Here is a 12,997-nt window from a genome sequence, read left to right as displayed (position 1 = left end):
TTGTCACGTCCGGCACTACACGGGTGTTCGTTCAGGATCACAGTCGTTTTCTATGCAGAAAATGGGGTCGGCCATGTTGCAAATTGACTTTACAATCCCACACCCTCTCTTTTTGACCGTCTCGTACCCCTCCTCCTACGCACCACTTCTCTCTCTTCTCATCTAATAACCCCCTAATTTTTGCGCGCAGAAACAAGGAAAAGGGGGGTGGGGGAGGAAAGGGAAGAACGAAAGAGGAAAGGACAAGACAGCTCGTGGGGCAGTCGCAAGAAAAAACTGGACCAGGAAGGTTGTCTCAGAAACCTAGGACAAACTACTCTTTTCTATTGTCAGTCTCCACTCTTTCAACAAATACAAATTGTTTCCAGCCAGCAATCGTTCTTGTCATTCCCTACACCGTCCGCAAGTTGATTGTTTGTTCCCATATAGACCAAGTTGACAGATCCTCTTTGTTGTTGTTCTCTGACATATAGAAATTTAACTTCTATATGTTTAGTCCGTTGATGATTTTCGGGGTTATGAACAAGACGAATCGCACCCTGGTTGTCACAACGTATTTCAATTGGTTCTGAGAGATTGTGATCAAGATGGTTGCTTCATTCAGACTGACGAATTCTGCCTGAGATGCTGCGTTGTAGTCTAGATGACCAGGCGACTGGTCCTCCGCACATAGTAAAGATATAGCCTAAGATAGATTTCCGGCCATCTAAATCTCCAGCAAAATCCGCATCCGCATAACCCAGTAGACTCTCAGATTGGCTAACATCGAAACACAGACCATACTTGGCAGTTCCTTTAAGTATGCCAGTAGGTGTTTTGCGGCAGTCAGATGTTCCTTTGTTGGATTTTCACAAAATCTGGCAAGTACGTTGATAGCTTGTGCCATATCTGGCATGGTGGAGACAACTAGGTACATAACACCTCCAATTATTTCTCTGTAGCGACTGAATAAAGGTTCTGACGAACTGTTCACTTCTTGAGTTTGGATACTTTTTGACAGTTTCACATTTAGATCACTTGGAGTGGATTTGGCGTTGCAGTTCATCATTTTGAATTTTTCAAGAAGTTTTGTAACGTAGTCACTTTGATGTAGGATAGTGCGGCTGTTTGAGGGATCTCGTACTATGTCGATTCCTACAAATCTGGTAGCTGGTAAGACTCGAATTTCAAAGAATTGTTCGAGGTGATTTGTGAGATCTGTGAACGTCGATTTGTTGTTGAATAATACTAGTGGGTCGTCAACATAAATTATCACCATCAATAACTCCCCCTGTTGACGACGAACAAATAAGCAAGGATCTGATTGACTCTGAATCAGACCAAATTTTAGTAAAACTGGTGTGAATTTCTCGTGCCAGGCTCGTGGAGCCTGTTTCAATCCGTAGATACATTTCTTCAGGAGGCACTTGTAATCAGATTTTTCGTAATCTATATATCCTTGAGGTTGATCCATGTAGATTTCTTCTTGTAAATCGCCGTTGAGAAAGACTACCCAAACATCTAGTGAAGAGATTCCAAGTCGCTGTTTTACTACAAAGGCCACAACCAACCGGAAGGTTTCCATTTTTACTACTAGGGCAAACGTTTCAGTGTAGTCAATACCAGGTAGCTGTGAGTAGCCCTTGGCTACGTGGCGTACTTTTCTTCTTGGAGCTACTCCTTCATATCCTGGTTTGTATTTGTAGACAAATATACACTTGATGGCCTTGCGACCTGGGGGTAGAGAAGCCAGTATCCAGGTTTTCCTGGTAGTTAGAGCTTGTTTTTCTTCATCCATCTTTTCACGCCACAGTTGTGCATCTTCACAGGAGATGGCATCTTGGTAATTGATAGGCTCGTATGGATTATCGATCACTTCAGATAAGGACACCATGCTCTGAATAATTTTTGGAATTCAAACTCGAGCAGATCTTCGTTCCGTAAATGTAGGTACTTGCATACTCGGATCTACTCCATCAACAGTGATAAGTTCATTGACAGTGGGAGTAATAGGTAGCGATCCAGGAACTAGTTCATTTCTTGAGATAGGGAAATTTACTTCAGTTGATGTGTGATGTTGCGATGATTCAGGGGCTTCCGCTACTCCCCCTGCTTCAATAGATTAAAGAATGGATTCTACCTGGTTCTATCATTATATCTGATTGCTGGAAAGCAAATGACAAAATAGAGTTAGTTTTTACTTATATTTATTTGATGTATGTTTTATTGTTAATAATTGTTTGTTTTCAAATTAGGGAACACAATAACTACATTCATCTGAAAGTTAATCATAGCTTGCATTTTAAAGATCCCGAAAATGGAGCACATACCAACCAAATAGAGGGTAAATCAATTTTTATTTAGTCTAATTAGTAATAAGTAATTGTTTATTTCAGGATTGTGGAATTTAGCCAAAAAAAGTCTTCCAAATACAAACAGAAGCAAAAAAATGTTTGCTGGTTATTTAGCAACCTTTATGCTGCGTACCAAATGGAAAGGAAAAGATGGCTTTAAGTTATTTATGCAATATGCAGCTAAATTGTATTCTGAGGAATCTACTACCGATGTAACTGAAACAAAAAGTTTAAAGAGTGCTTGTAAGGAAAACATACTTTACTTTATTTTACTTATGTTACAAAAAATTAATAATAATATTTATTATTCGGAAAAAAAATTGATTAGGAATTGGTGTTTCGTCAACTATGTATGTGGAGAAGTTTAGGTTTGGGGACTCTAAACTGAATGTAAAGTTAGATGCCTATGAAATAGTTTTTTAAGTGTGTTAGAGTGTCGATTGAAGAGTAAAATTGATTACCGTATTGTTTAATGGGGTGGAGCAAATTGGGTGATTTGTGGTGTTTTCTTCCGTTTGAATTGATATTTCAGTTGAGTTGATTATTGTTTTTGATATTAGTTCCTAAAGTTTGTTGTTTTTCTTGTAACTAGTAATAGAAAGTTTTATTATAGTAATAGATATATTTACGTCAGTTAATATTGATAGGTTTTGGAAAGCTAATTTGAGATCCGGTTTAGTTGAATTTGTATCTTCTTTTCCTAATGCTACTGTCATTTTCTAAACCAGAAATGGAAAAATAGTATAAAGTTAAATATATGTGTTGTTATTAATAATTATTACCGTTTTTAATTTGTTAGTTTCTTCTTCAACATATGAGTGGATCCTTTTAAATTGCGCCAGGCGTGAATTAGGTATTCTATTATAAATTAATTAGTTGAAAATTTTACTTATTTTTATATTTATTAGTTTTATGCTATTACTTGTTATTTCTTCTACGTATGTCGGGTTCATGATTTCCCGCTGGATTGCTCCTGGTTTTCAGCCTTTGCCAGATCGTTTGTGCGGTAAGAAATAAGTTTATTATTTGAAATATATTTTAGTTAAAAGTTATTGTACTCACTTTTTAAATATTCATTGGTGAATATTGAAGACATTAATTCACTTGTGAATTTGTACATGGTGTATTTGGAATTTTTAATTGTATCAATTGTCCAGTCTTCTGCTACTATTTCATTGACTTTTTTTCAAGTTGTTGTTTAACACGCAATGGAATTGTAAATGGCTGTCTTGTGGGATATTTCTAAAAAAAAAGTTTAGTTAAGTTATTAGTTTAAATATGTTATTGAATATATTAACATATTACTGTAAGTTCGTAGTTTTGTATGGTTATATCAGATTCATCTTCAGATAAATTGTTATTCGAAGTTGAATCATCCTCGTTGTTATTATACTCAGGAATGATGTTTGTTGGTTGTTGAATTTGTATTTCTTTTTCTAGATTTTTCATTCCTTCTAGTTTTGTTGTATTATTTATATTCAATTATAAATGTTTCAAAAGTTATATCGTTAAAAAATGATTTACCTTTTTCTAAGTTATTTATGGTATCCTGCAGCTCTCCGTTTTGTGTTTCCAATTTTTGCATTTGTTGGTTCTATATAAAAATATAATGCTAAATATTTGTTGTATATAGTTTATTAGTATAATTATTATATTTACCTTGTTTATTTCTAATTCCTCTAATTGTCGTTTGTAAGTTTCAATAGCAACCTGATATCGAGTACAAATTATTTTCATTTTTTGCTACACAGTATTCTAAGAGTTCTTTAACTTATTTATTTCGTTTTCTTCTTTTATAGTTTTTGATTCAGCTTGAAGTTTTAAGATTTTGGCCACTAAAGATGTTTTTTTTTCACTAAGAAGTTTTTTTTCTTTTGTTTTGGTCATTTTAAAAATTTGTATGTAATTGTATTTTTGAAATTTTTGAATCTGTAGCAGATAACAGTAGTATACAGTTTTTCCAGTGTTGTGACTTTATATATATAATTATGTAATTTATAGTTTTCATGAATTATTCTTAATTGACTTTATTTGATTGTTATTTATTTTAATAAATTTATTTATAATTTATTATTTGAAAATGAAGTTATTGAATGTAAATTTTATATATATAGATTTTAAAATATAACATGCAACAACGATTAATTTCATGTTGCAGACTACATATTATATACTTAGTATTTCATTCATTTTTTAAAGTTTGTAGTGTGTACATCTGTGTATTGGAGAACACATATTTTGAAGGTAATTGTTCGTTGTTAATATTTTGGTAATAAATTAGTGGTATTAGTATTTTTTTTATTTTTTTATTTATTATTTATTTGACTAATTTAATTACTTAACTTAATTATACATTACTTTATAAAGTTATTATTAACTTAATAGATTTACTTTACCTTACTGATTAGCAGAAATGTTACTTTTAACTTAACTTAAATGCGTTAATTTTACTTAATATTTAGAGTGTTTAACCTAATTAGTTTACTTTACTTTACTATTTTACTTTATTACTTTACTATTCCATTACTTTACCCACCCAAAACCCCTATTTTGCCTCGCATAGCTCGGGCTCGATCGACGCGACACAATCAACGTATTTTTGTAATTTCATTAATTAAAGAATAACCCGTTTTTCTTTTTCCTCCTAAAGTAATTCAATGAACTGCATTTCTAAGTATCAAATTTTATTATTCTTGCTGTGATACAACAAAGTGAATCATCGTGGAGAACATGGTAAAAACAGTTTTTTGCTTTTCATACAGGAAATTTTTGAAGATCTTGACAGTCCTCGCTTCCGCACGGGCAGTGCGTTAGATTGCAATTACATTCTTCGCAAAATAAAAGAGTTTTGCACCCGTATCTCGCTGTGATGATGTCCTGGCCGCAAATCTGGCATAGAATACTGTCGACACCGAATTTCCAGTAAGCGATCGTGGACAAGACGAGTGTTGGCATGAAGCGATGGTACCAACGTCTTGGCTGGTAAAACGCAATCACAGATTCATTTTGTTCGTGATCAAAACACGGGTGATTAATTTCTTCTTCTGCTAGTGCCATGGCGACAACTCCTCGCTTGCGACGTTCTTCCACAATCTCTTCCAGTGTTACCTCAGTTCTCTTTTCTCCCTGTTCCGGTATGAGAAAATCGCAGATGCGGCACATGATGTAGTCCGACTTACTTTGATACAAGCCTATCATAAAGTAGAAAAAGGCCAGCAAAAACAACTGGAGCCACGTACGCCATTCGACTGGAATGAAAGCTGTGTTACAGACGGAACTGTCGGCTATTTTGCAGTACTTGCTCTCTAGACTGAAGCCACCCAAAACGGCCCGCATGAGAAAAGCGAACATCCCATCGCCCTGGACGTTGAAGACGAATCGAGCAGATCCGTAGTTGGGTACGACGAACTGAATGTTCATCAGCAAATGATGTAAGTATTTAGCTGATTGTTCGAACCAGAAACAAAACATGACTTTACCGATCAAACGAAGCGATTCAGCGAAACGCGATGGATAGTTGTACATGACGAAGACATAGTCGGACATAACTCGGGTGAACGTCGAATAATATCGACTTCTCTCTCGTCGCGTCAGTTTGATATCCCATCGTTCCATGATGGCCCTGCTCAGGTAATTGTTGCAAAAGTAAAGGTTACGTCGATATTTAACCAGGAAGACGATGGCGTATATAAGAGACAGTAGGACGATTGAGATACATAATCCTGCCAGACCCCAACTTATGCAATGTCTTAACCACCAGGTCCACTTTGCAGCGAACAAATCAAAACTGGCCGTCATTTCCAGCAGATCGTTATTGACTTTGGGTGAAAGCGGGTCAATAACAATTTCACGGGCAAGAGTTTCCAAGGCTTCCTGATAATGGGCGTAAGCTTTGCCGAATGCCGTACTTTCCGGAGCAATGCAGAATTGATCCAGATCTATCGAGTTCAGCGATTTGCAAGAATGGTACGCCGTTTTCCAGCAAATGGAAAATACAGCTTCGAAGAAGAATGCTGTACTTCCGAGATTATAAGCTTGGTCGAGACAGGTATAATGGATGAAGTCGTTACACTGGTCCCTCCATTCACCCTGTCTGATTTTGCAAGCTTTCTGAAGCAGGCCTGTAAATGCTTTATCCAACTGTTCCAGCGTGCTCGTCGGTTCCGGTGGCAGTTCTCCGAACGTTCCAAAGATTTCCCTGTTAAGCTCCTGCGCGCTGGCTTTCATGAAGTTAATTTCGTTTTGGTTCCGATCGCTGAGTCCGAATACTTTCTGGAACATGCGGTAAAATGGCAAAAGAAAGACTTTGACCAGAATTAATTTTTCGTCGATGTAGAGTCCCATCAGACAGATTATATGGATCACAATGGAACCACAGTTGATGTAAAGACTGAGAATCGGACCGAAAAACAACTGAGTTTCAAAGACGTGCATCACGCAGAATCCGAACAGCGGAATGATGAGTTCCATTGAAGTGAGGACACCCACAGCAGATAATTTGAGTTCCGGGTACCAAGGTGTCAACGTGAAGATTCCAATCACGACAAAAACGGCCATGACGTAGAGGTTCTCAAAGTAGAGGTGAACCATGTAGAAGGCAGCCGACCCACCAAAGCCCATGAAGACATTCAAGATGATGTTGTAGCTCAACTTACCGGCCCGGCTAGTGTAGAGGCCTTGTATGAAAAATAACAGGGAAGCTGCCAGGCTGCCTACCAGAAACCAGTAGACGTTCCAGCGTCGTGTGATGAGCGATAAACGACTGACATCTTCGACAGCCAGAAGCAGGACCGTTCCCAGTGATCTGATCTTGTCCTGGACACCTTCCAGCAGCCAGTGTAGGGCTCTGATTGATCGGTCCCAGATGGTGGGTCGACGGGCGAGTGGCTCGTCATTGCTGGTGTCGTCGCAAGGCATTTCCCAGACAGTGCGTGAGGAAACGTCAAAGAAGTCACCAGGTGGCGGTAATTCGTCGCAATGTGCAATTGGCTCGCCTTTACTGTTGATTGTTATTCGATTGACGTCGCAGACGGTCATGATTGTCTCTCGTTCGAATGAGAAATTTGAAGAAGCCGTAGCTGCCGGTAGAAAACCAATCAAAAAGAAAATGGTTGTCAACATCATGTTGAAGTTCATCATTCGTTTTGTGTAAAACAAGGTATTAGCAAACCTCTTCATAGTTTCCAAAATAGTGGTTTTTATTGGTTGCAGGGTATTTAATCCTATTTGGCAAATGGTATCTAGAGCAAGTCATTCAGACTTGAACAACTTGAGCCAATTATGTCTTGATTATTTGTGGTGAATTATCAGACACATTCTTTTTCCCAAATTGTTCTGCAGTAAAAAAAAAAGGAAAAACAACAGAAATATGTTAAAATTACTATAGTATAGACCTTTTTAAGATTGCTCGGTGTAAGCACAGCGAAAAGTCGTGCGGCTAGTCGACTAGTGCGCACCATGGCGGGGGATAGCCGTAACTAGCTGCAGACTTGGCTTGATTCTTCGAATCACCTTGTTGTTCGGCTCTATGTTACTGTAGTCTGCTAGTGTATTAAAAGATAAAAATGTCCGTTTTCAAGTTTCAGTTGTCTCAATTAGTGCTTTCTTTAGTTGAAGAGGACCGTGATTTGTATTATAAAACACTAGTCAGTAGTGACAACAATTCTTGTATTGTTTTGCTCAGCGAAAATGCAACTACTTGCGTTGAACAGAAATCAGCTACAGCATGCAATTGACGCAAACATTCTTCAGTAGTAGTAATTCCATCTGAGAAAAAGAAATATGTAACAGTTAAATAACAACAACTATTATGTCCATTACCTGTGTAGACTGTAGTAGCATTAGGACCGGTATCATTAATTGATGAAATATAAGATGTGTCTTCAACTATGTCTACATTTAAAGATGTGTCTTCAACTATGTGGCCATTTAAGGTGTAAGTGTCATTTGTAGTTTCCTCATGTTCATCAGTAGTTGCTGATGCAGTTTCATCACCTACTGATAAATTCGCATCCAAACAATGTGATGCACTACCCAACTCAATAGTTGGACTTGAGCTAGTTTTTTCCTGTTGTGTTTCACATTCATGTTGCACTGATGCATTAGCATTTACCAAAGAATCATCTATTATAAATAAAATATTGTTACTGTAAAAAAAATACATAGCAGTAAACGAATAATACCTGTAGGTAGGGACAAAAACTGTGTATCTTGTCCAAGGGAGCCTAAATTGATCGTTGGAACCCAATCAATGTCATTCGTTGAATACAAATATGCAGGTTTACCTATTACAAACAATTCAGATGTAAGGGATGAAAACTATGAGAATTACAATAATAACTACCTGAGACAAAGTGATGTGAACACACAAAATAGTTGCAACTTCTTCCATGTAAGTTTTTTTTTACAAGTTGCATCCAAAGTCTTCTTCTTTTTTCAATGAGAACTTTGTCACCATCAGAAAACCTATCACATTTAGTGTACTCTGGTATTTTGTAGAACTTCCGTCCTTTTCCTAATTTAGATTGTTGAGTACAAAAACATATAAGACACTTGGCATTAACCATTTCCTAACTTTTCGAGAAATCAACGCAATAGGTTTGACATACAACACAGAGTGCCAGACTACAGTAACATAGAGCCGAACAACAAGGTGATTCGAAGAATCAAGCCAAGTCTGCAGCTAGTTACGGCTATCCCCCGCCATGGTGCGCACTAGTCGACTAGCCGCACGACTTTTCGCTGTGCTTACACCGAGCAATCTTAAAAAGGTCTATATTTATTCATTTTAAATGACAGCAGGCCGCCATTAAAAACGAAAATGACAACAAACGAGAAAAAAAAAACAATTGCCGGTTCAAATGCGACGGCGGCTGCTGAGATTTCGGGGCTACCCACCACTGCGTGGCTTTAAAGGATGGTCACGTGACCATCCCACTGAGCCAATGAAAACCCTGGAAATGGTGCCGTTTTCTGGTACGGACCTCTCCGTACGTACGTGGAGACCATGTTGGAGAACTAAGTCCCTTTTGCGATGCGGAGTCAACAACTCCCTCCGTGACATCTACCGGGTGAAATTTCAAAACGAACAATGTGTCTTGCTTCAGCGTACGATTTCAGCCTAGTTTCTAAGCATTAAGCAACAATCAAAGACAGAATGGATTCTGTTTATTTGATGATATTGAATATTCCTCAAAATTTTCATTCTTCGGACTTAAGAAATTACTTTTCAGATCTCATTGAGTGCCAAATGCACTTTTCGTGTTTTCATTTTCGCCATCGACCGCAGCTCGAATTAATCAAGCCTTCAGAAACACTCAGTTTCGAGAAAAATAACTTCTGTCTTAGGAACAACAGCAGTGCTAAAAGTGCATCGGATTTTCTAACCAAAGATTCCTTCTGTTGCATTGTGAAATTATTCAGTAAAAAAGCAAGAACAGAGACGATAAAGAAATACAATTTGCAAAATTGGGTTGACAAAGATGAGAGATTCTTGCCAAGTAGATGTATTGCCATTGCTATAACTGTAGTTGAAGAGAATTTGGGAGATTTTCTAGTTTCTTTGCTTAGCATAAATGGTGACAAAGTAGAACTTAAGTTATCAAAACAGAAAATTGAACAAATGGTTGAATTGAAACCTCCTCCTCTCATGCCTCGAGGAAATGTAGGCACATCTACAAAACATTTCCTGGATCTAATTAACTCATGCCGTTTACCCAGTAAACTTATAGGCAAATTAGGATTAAATTTCCCGAAAACCAAAACTCGAAGATATGGCAATGTTCCCTTCAACTATGAAAATCATACAAGTGAGAAAATTGAACTACCTGTTTCCCCATCAACAAATTCAACAAACAGCAACAATAAAAAAAGAATATTTCCCCATGGAACAAATATTTCATCACCAAAAAAGTGCACAAACAAAGGAGATATAATGGATGATGATGATGACGAGCAAGAGTGGGACAGACACGAAGCTTTGCATGACGATGTAACGGAGCAGGAGAGAAATAAAGAAAGGCTTTTTGAAGAAGAGATGGAGGTAGTCTGGGAAAAAGGTGGACCTGGTATAGTTTGGTATACCGACGCAGTACGATGGAAAGAAGCAGAAGGTGATTTCGATGAGCAGACCACAGATGATTGGGACGTCGACTATTCTGTTTACTATGAAGAAAACGGTGGTGACAAAGTATGTACATATTTTCTTATTTACTACCAAAGAAATAGAACTTTTATACTAATTCTTCTTTGTTTCAATTGCACAGGATGCAAGAGACTGCGCAGAGATGCGTCGGAGTACCATGTGGCGTCAGGGTAATGTAGAAACCGTTTTCAAAAAACCACAAGTACTACCACTACGACAAAAGTCGTTCATGGAACATTCCATGGGGAGAAATGTTGTCGGTCCATTCGAGAAACATACCAAAGGGATCGGTCGCCGCCTAATGGAAAAGCAAGGATGGCGAGATGGCTTGGGCTTAGGAGTCACTCAGGAAGGCATTGCAACGCCTATAGAAAGCGATGGCCAGAAACCAAGAGAAAGAAAAGGATTGGGTTATTTTGGCGAGCGATTACCACGATTCCGAACGACAAATTCAAGTAAAGCTAAGAGTGTATTTATTGCAACCGCTTATGATAGCCCTGCTGACACAGATTCTCCGGAATCTCTTTATAGAAGAAATCAACCGACAATCATGAAATATCGGCATACATGAAAACAATTCATTTAATATTATTTTGTTAAATAGACGTTCCAAACTATGACAGAACATGTATTCTTATTTTGTTTTTCAGTATGGGGCGACAAGCTTCATCAAACTGAGAGGGTGGTTGCCGCTAGTAAAGCTTAATTCAGCTCGCCCCCTTTCAGTGCGTGCTTTTGGTTGCTGAAGCCAATTCCGTTCTACATAATAATCAATTTGCGAATGGAATTCTTTTTCACTATAGTTGGGGACCTCAATGGGGATGAAAGGGTCTAAATGCTCAAAACCCTGCATATAAATAATTAATTTAGGTAAAATTCCGTAATGTAACAAAATACAATAAAAAACTACTTGTTTTCCCAATTGGTATCTTGGAAGAGGAGACTCGCGCAGTTCCGACGGATGGGCCGAAGCATCAACAGATACAACGATTGCTCCATTATTCTAACATTAGGCAATTAAACAGTCATTCAATTTTCCCATTCATCATCATTCATCATTTCAGATTACCCAATCATTCCTTGTAAGAGAAAGGAATGCATCAGTGAGCACAAATTCCGTCGGCAAAACAATTGATTTGTCTTCCCTTCGTACTCTCGATTTCGGCGAAAAGAAGGAGTTAAATCCATCGATGACGACTAGAACGCGACATCTGCACAGGATCATACTGGTTATACTAGCTAGAAATTTGCATTATCTGGTAATCAAAACGTACCGTTTGCTTAAAGCAGCTTTCTTTAGTTCACACAATAAAGCAGTAACGCAATCTGTTGCATGTTTTGCTCTGTTCATACCCAAATCTATCAATTCGCTTAATGGGGAGCCTACAGCCGTCATTTCTCGCTTGCTCCACGTATAAGTTTCGGTTGTCTTCAACTGTAACAAGTTGGCAATAAAAAGAACGATACATAATATCAGCTACTACTGCATAACACTCGGAATGTTAAGTTGAAAATGTGAACTTGCAATTTTACCTCCAGTTTTTGCATTAGTGGTCCATTCTGTGTGCTAAAATGTCTTAACCATTCTACTGATTCAATTGGATGATCATACTTATTTGGATGAATCACAGAAGGTGTGCAACCTTTTGGGAACCTAACCCAATTAGGAACTGAAAAGAGATGGAAGTGGAGGGCTATTATATACAAAAACATCTATTTTTTGTAATTTACTTACCCCATGGTACATGAACCAGGACCATTCCAGCATTGCTGCCATAATGAAGAATATGTGCCAGGGAAACTGATTTTCCTGACCCAGTCTTTCCATCTGCATTTCTAAATTAATTAACAGGTACCAGAGATTGTTTTATTTTATTTTTTACTTACACAACACATATCTGTTAACTGGAGCATCAAAGTTGGTTTTGTTTAAATATGTAATTAGCTCAATTGCAGGCTTCCTAACCATGATGGACAATCCATTAAGAGTTTCACTCAGTTCTTTATATTCCTTTGGTAATCCCCCTCCAGAAAAAAGTTGTTTTTTGACTGATTGTGAAATTGAATAGAAACGTCCATCATGATCCTTCCTGTGATTTATCTGCAAAATTGAAGAATTGTGACAGCTAAAAATTAGAAATACTGTGAGATACTGCATTTACATTTAGACTTACTGGATCAAGTTCATTAGTTCGAAATGTATTTGTTATTGTTTCTGTTAACGGCATGGTATTGGCACTCAATGACGAAAATCTTCGCCAGACCCGAAAAACCTTACCGGTTGGAGAGAAACGTATCATTTTGCAAAGCTAAATTTGTTCCAATGAGGGTTTGTGACTTTTTAGTCAGTTAGTCTAGGAATACGATTTTTTTAGGCCGAAAGTTTTTATGAGCCAATTCACTAGTATTTCACTAACATCTCCTTGTATCCATATTAACAGCTACAACAGTAAGTGTCGGTGATAGCAGCCGACGCATACAGCGTGGTATAGGTATAGAGAGCTATGAGCGAATAGGTCGA

At 37.6% G+C, this 12,997-nt stretch overlaps 3 protein-coding genes across 4 annotated transcripts; 1 reads left to right on the top strand and 2 right to left on the bottom strand.

Annotated features, from left to right (window-relative positions):
- Window positions 1–5,000: 5,000 nt before the first annotated feature.
- Window positions 5,001–7,511, bottom strand: LOC123470173. Its single transcript, XM_045170032.1, has one exon. It carries the CDS (start codon window positions 7,509–7,511, stop codon window positions 5,088–5,090), a length of 2,424 nt encoding a protein of 807 aa, XP_045025967.1. The 3' UTR covers window positions 5,001–5,087.
- A 1,840-nt stretch (window positions 7,512–9,351) lies between these two features.
- On the top strand, window positions 9,352–11,096 carry LOC116917418 (G patch domain-containing protein 3). The gene is made up of 2 exons (XM_032922878.2): window positions 9,352–10,521; window positions 10,598–11,096. The coding sequence occupies exons 1-2, from the start codon at window positions 9,490–9,492 to the stop codon at window positions 11,045–11,047; spliced, it is 1,482 nt and encodes a 493-aa protein (XP_032778769.2). The 5' UTR covers window positions 9,352–9,489; the 3' UTR covers window positions 11,048–11,096.
- LOC116917419 (28S ribosomal protein S29, mitochondrial) lies at window positions 10,933–12,971 on the bottom strand. Of its 2 annotated transcripts, XM_032922880.2 has the most exons (9): window positions 12,755–12,971; window positions 12,651–12,691; window positions 12,364–12,577; window positions 12,212–12,304; window positions 12,010–12,146; window positions 11,751–11,911; window positions 11,546–11,687; window positions 11,387–11,479; window positions 10,933–11,323 (listed from the first exon to the last, which is right to left on the bottom strand). In XM_032922880.2, the coding sequence occupies exons 1-9, from the start codon at window positions 12,774–12,776 to the stop codon at window positions 11,123–11,125; spliced, it is 1,104 nt and encodes a 367-aa protein (XP_032778771.2). In that variant the 5' UTR covers window positions 12,777–12,971; the 3' UTR covers window positions 10,933–11,122. The 2 variants fall into 2 exon arrangements, with proteins under 2 accessions (XP_032778771.2, XP_032778770.2); XM_032922879.2 differs by having other exon boundaries at window positions 12,651–12,969.
- Between the last annotated feature and the right edge of the window lie 26 nt (window positions 12,972–12,997).

The sequence above is a fragment of the Daphnia magna genome, linkage group LG2 (assembly GCF_020631705.1).
Source record: "Daphnia magna isolate NIES linkage group LG2, ASM2063170v1.1, whole genome shotgun sequence".
Lineage (NCBI taxonomy): Eukaryota > Metazoa > Arthropoda > Branchiopoda > Diplostraca > Daphniidae > Daphnia > Daphnia magna.
The sequence above is the reverse complement of the archived record's forward strand: the minus strand, read 5'-3'. Positions and strand labels throughout refer to the sequence as shown.

Bases quoted from the DNA above. Each gene is read 5' to 3' on its own strand.
- LOC123470173 (XM_045170032.1), bottom strand. From the start codon at position 7,511: ATGAAGAGGTTTGCTAATACCTTGTTTTACACAAAACGAATGATGAAC.
- LOC116917418 (XM_032922878.2), top strand. From the start codon at position 9,490: ATGGATTCTGTTTATTTGATGATATTGAATATTCCTCAAAATTTTCAT. The intron at 10,522-10,597 runs GTATGTACATAT...TCAATTGCACAG, and splicing joins AAGAAAACGGTGGTGACAAA to GATGCAAGAGACTGCGCAGA.
- LOC116917419 (XM_032922879.2), bottom strand. From the start codon at position 12,776: ATGATACGTTTCTCTCCAACCGGTAAGGTTTTTCGGGTCTGGCGAAGA. The intron at 11,912-12,009 runs GTAAAATTGCAA...AACTTGTTACAG, and splicing joins CACTAATGCAAAAACTGGAG to TTGAAGACAACCGAAACTTA. The intron at 11,688-11,750 runs GTACGTTTTGAT...GATCCTGTGCAG, and splicing joins AAAGCTGCTTTAAGCAAACG to ATGTCGCGTTCTAGTCGTCA.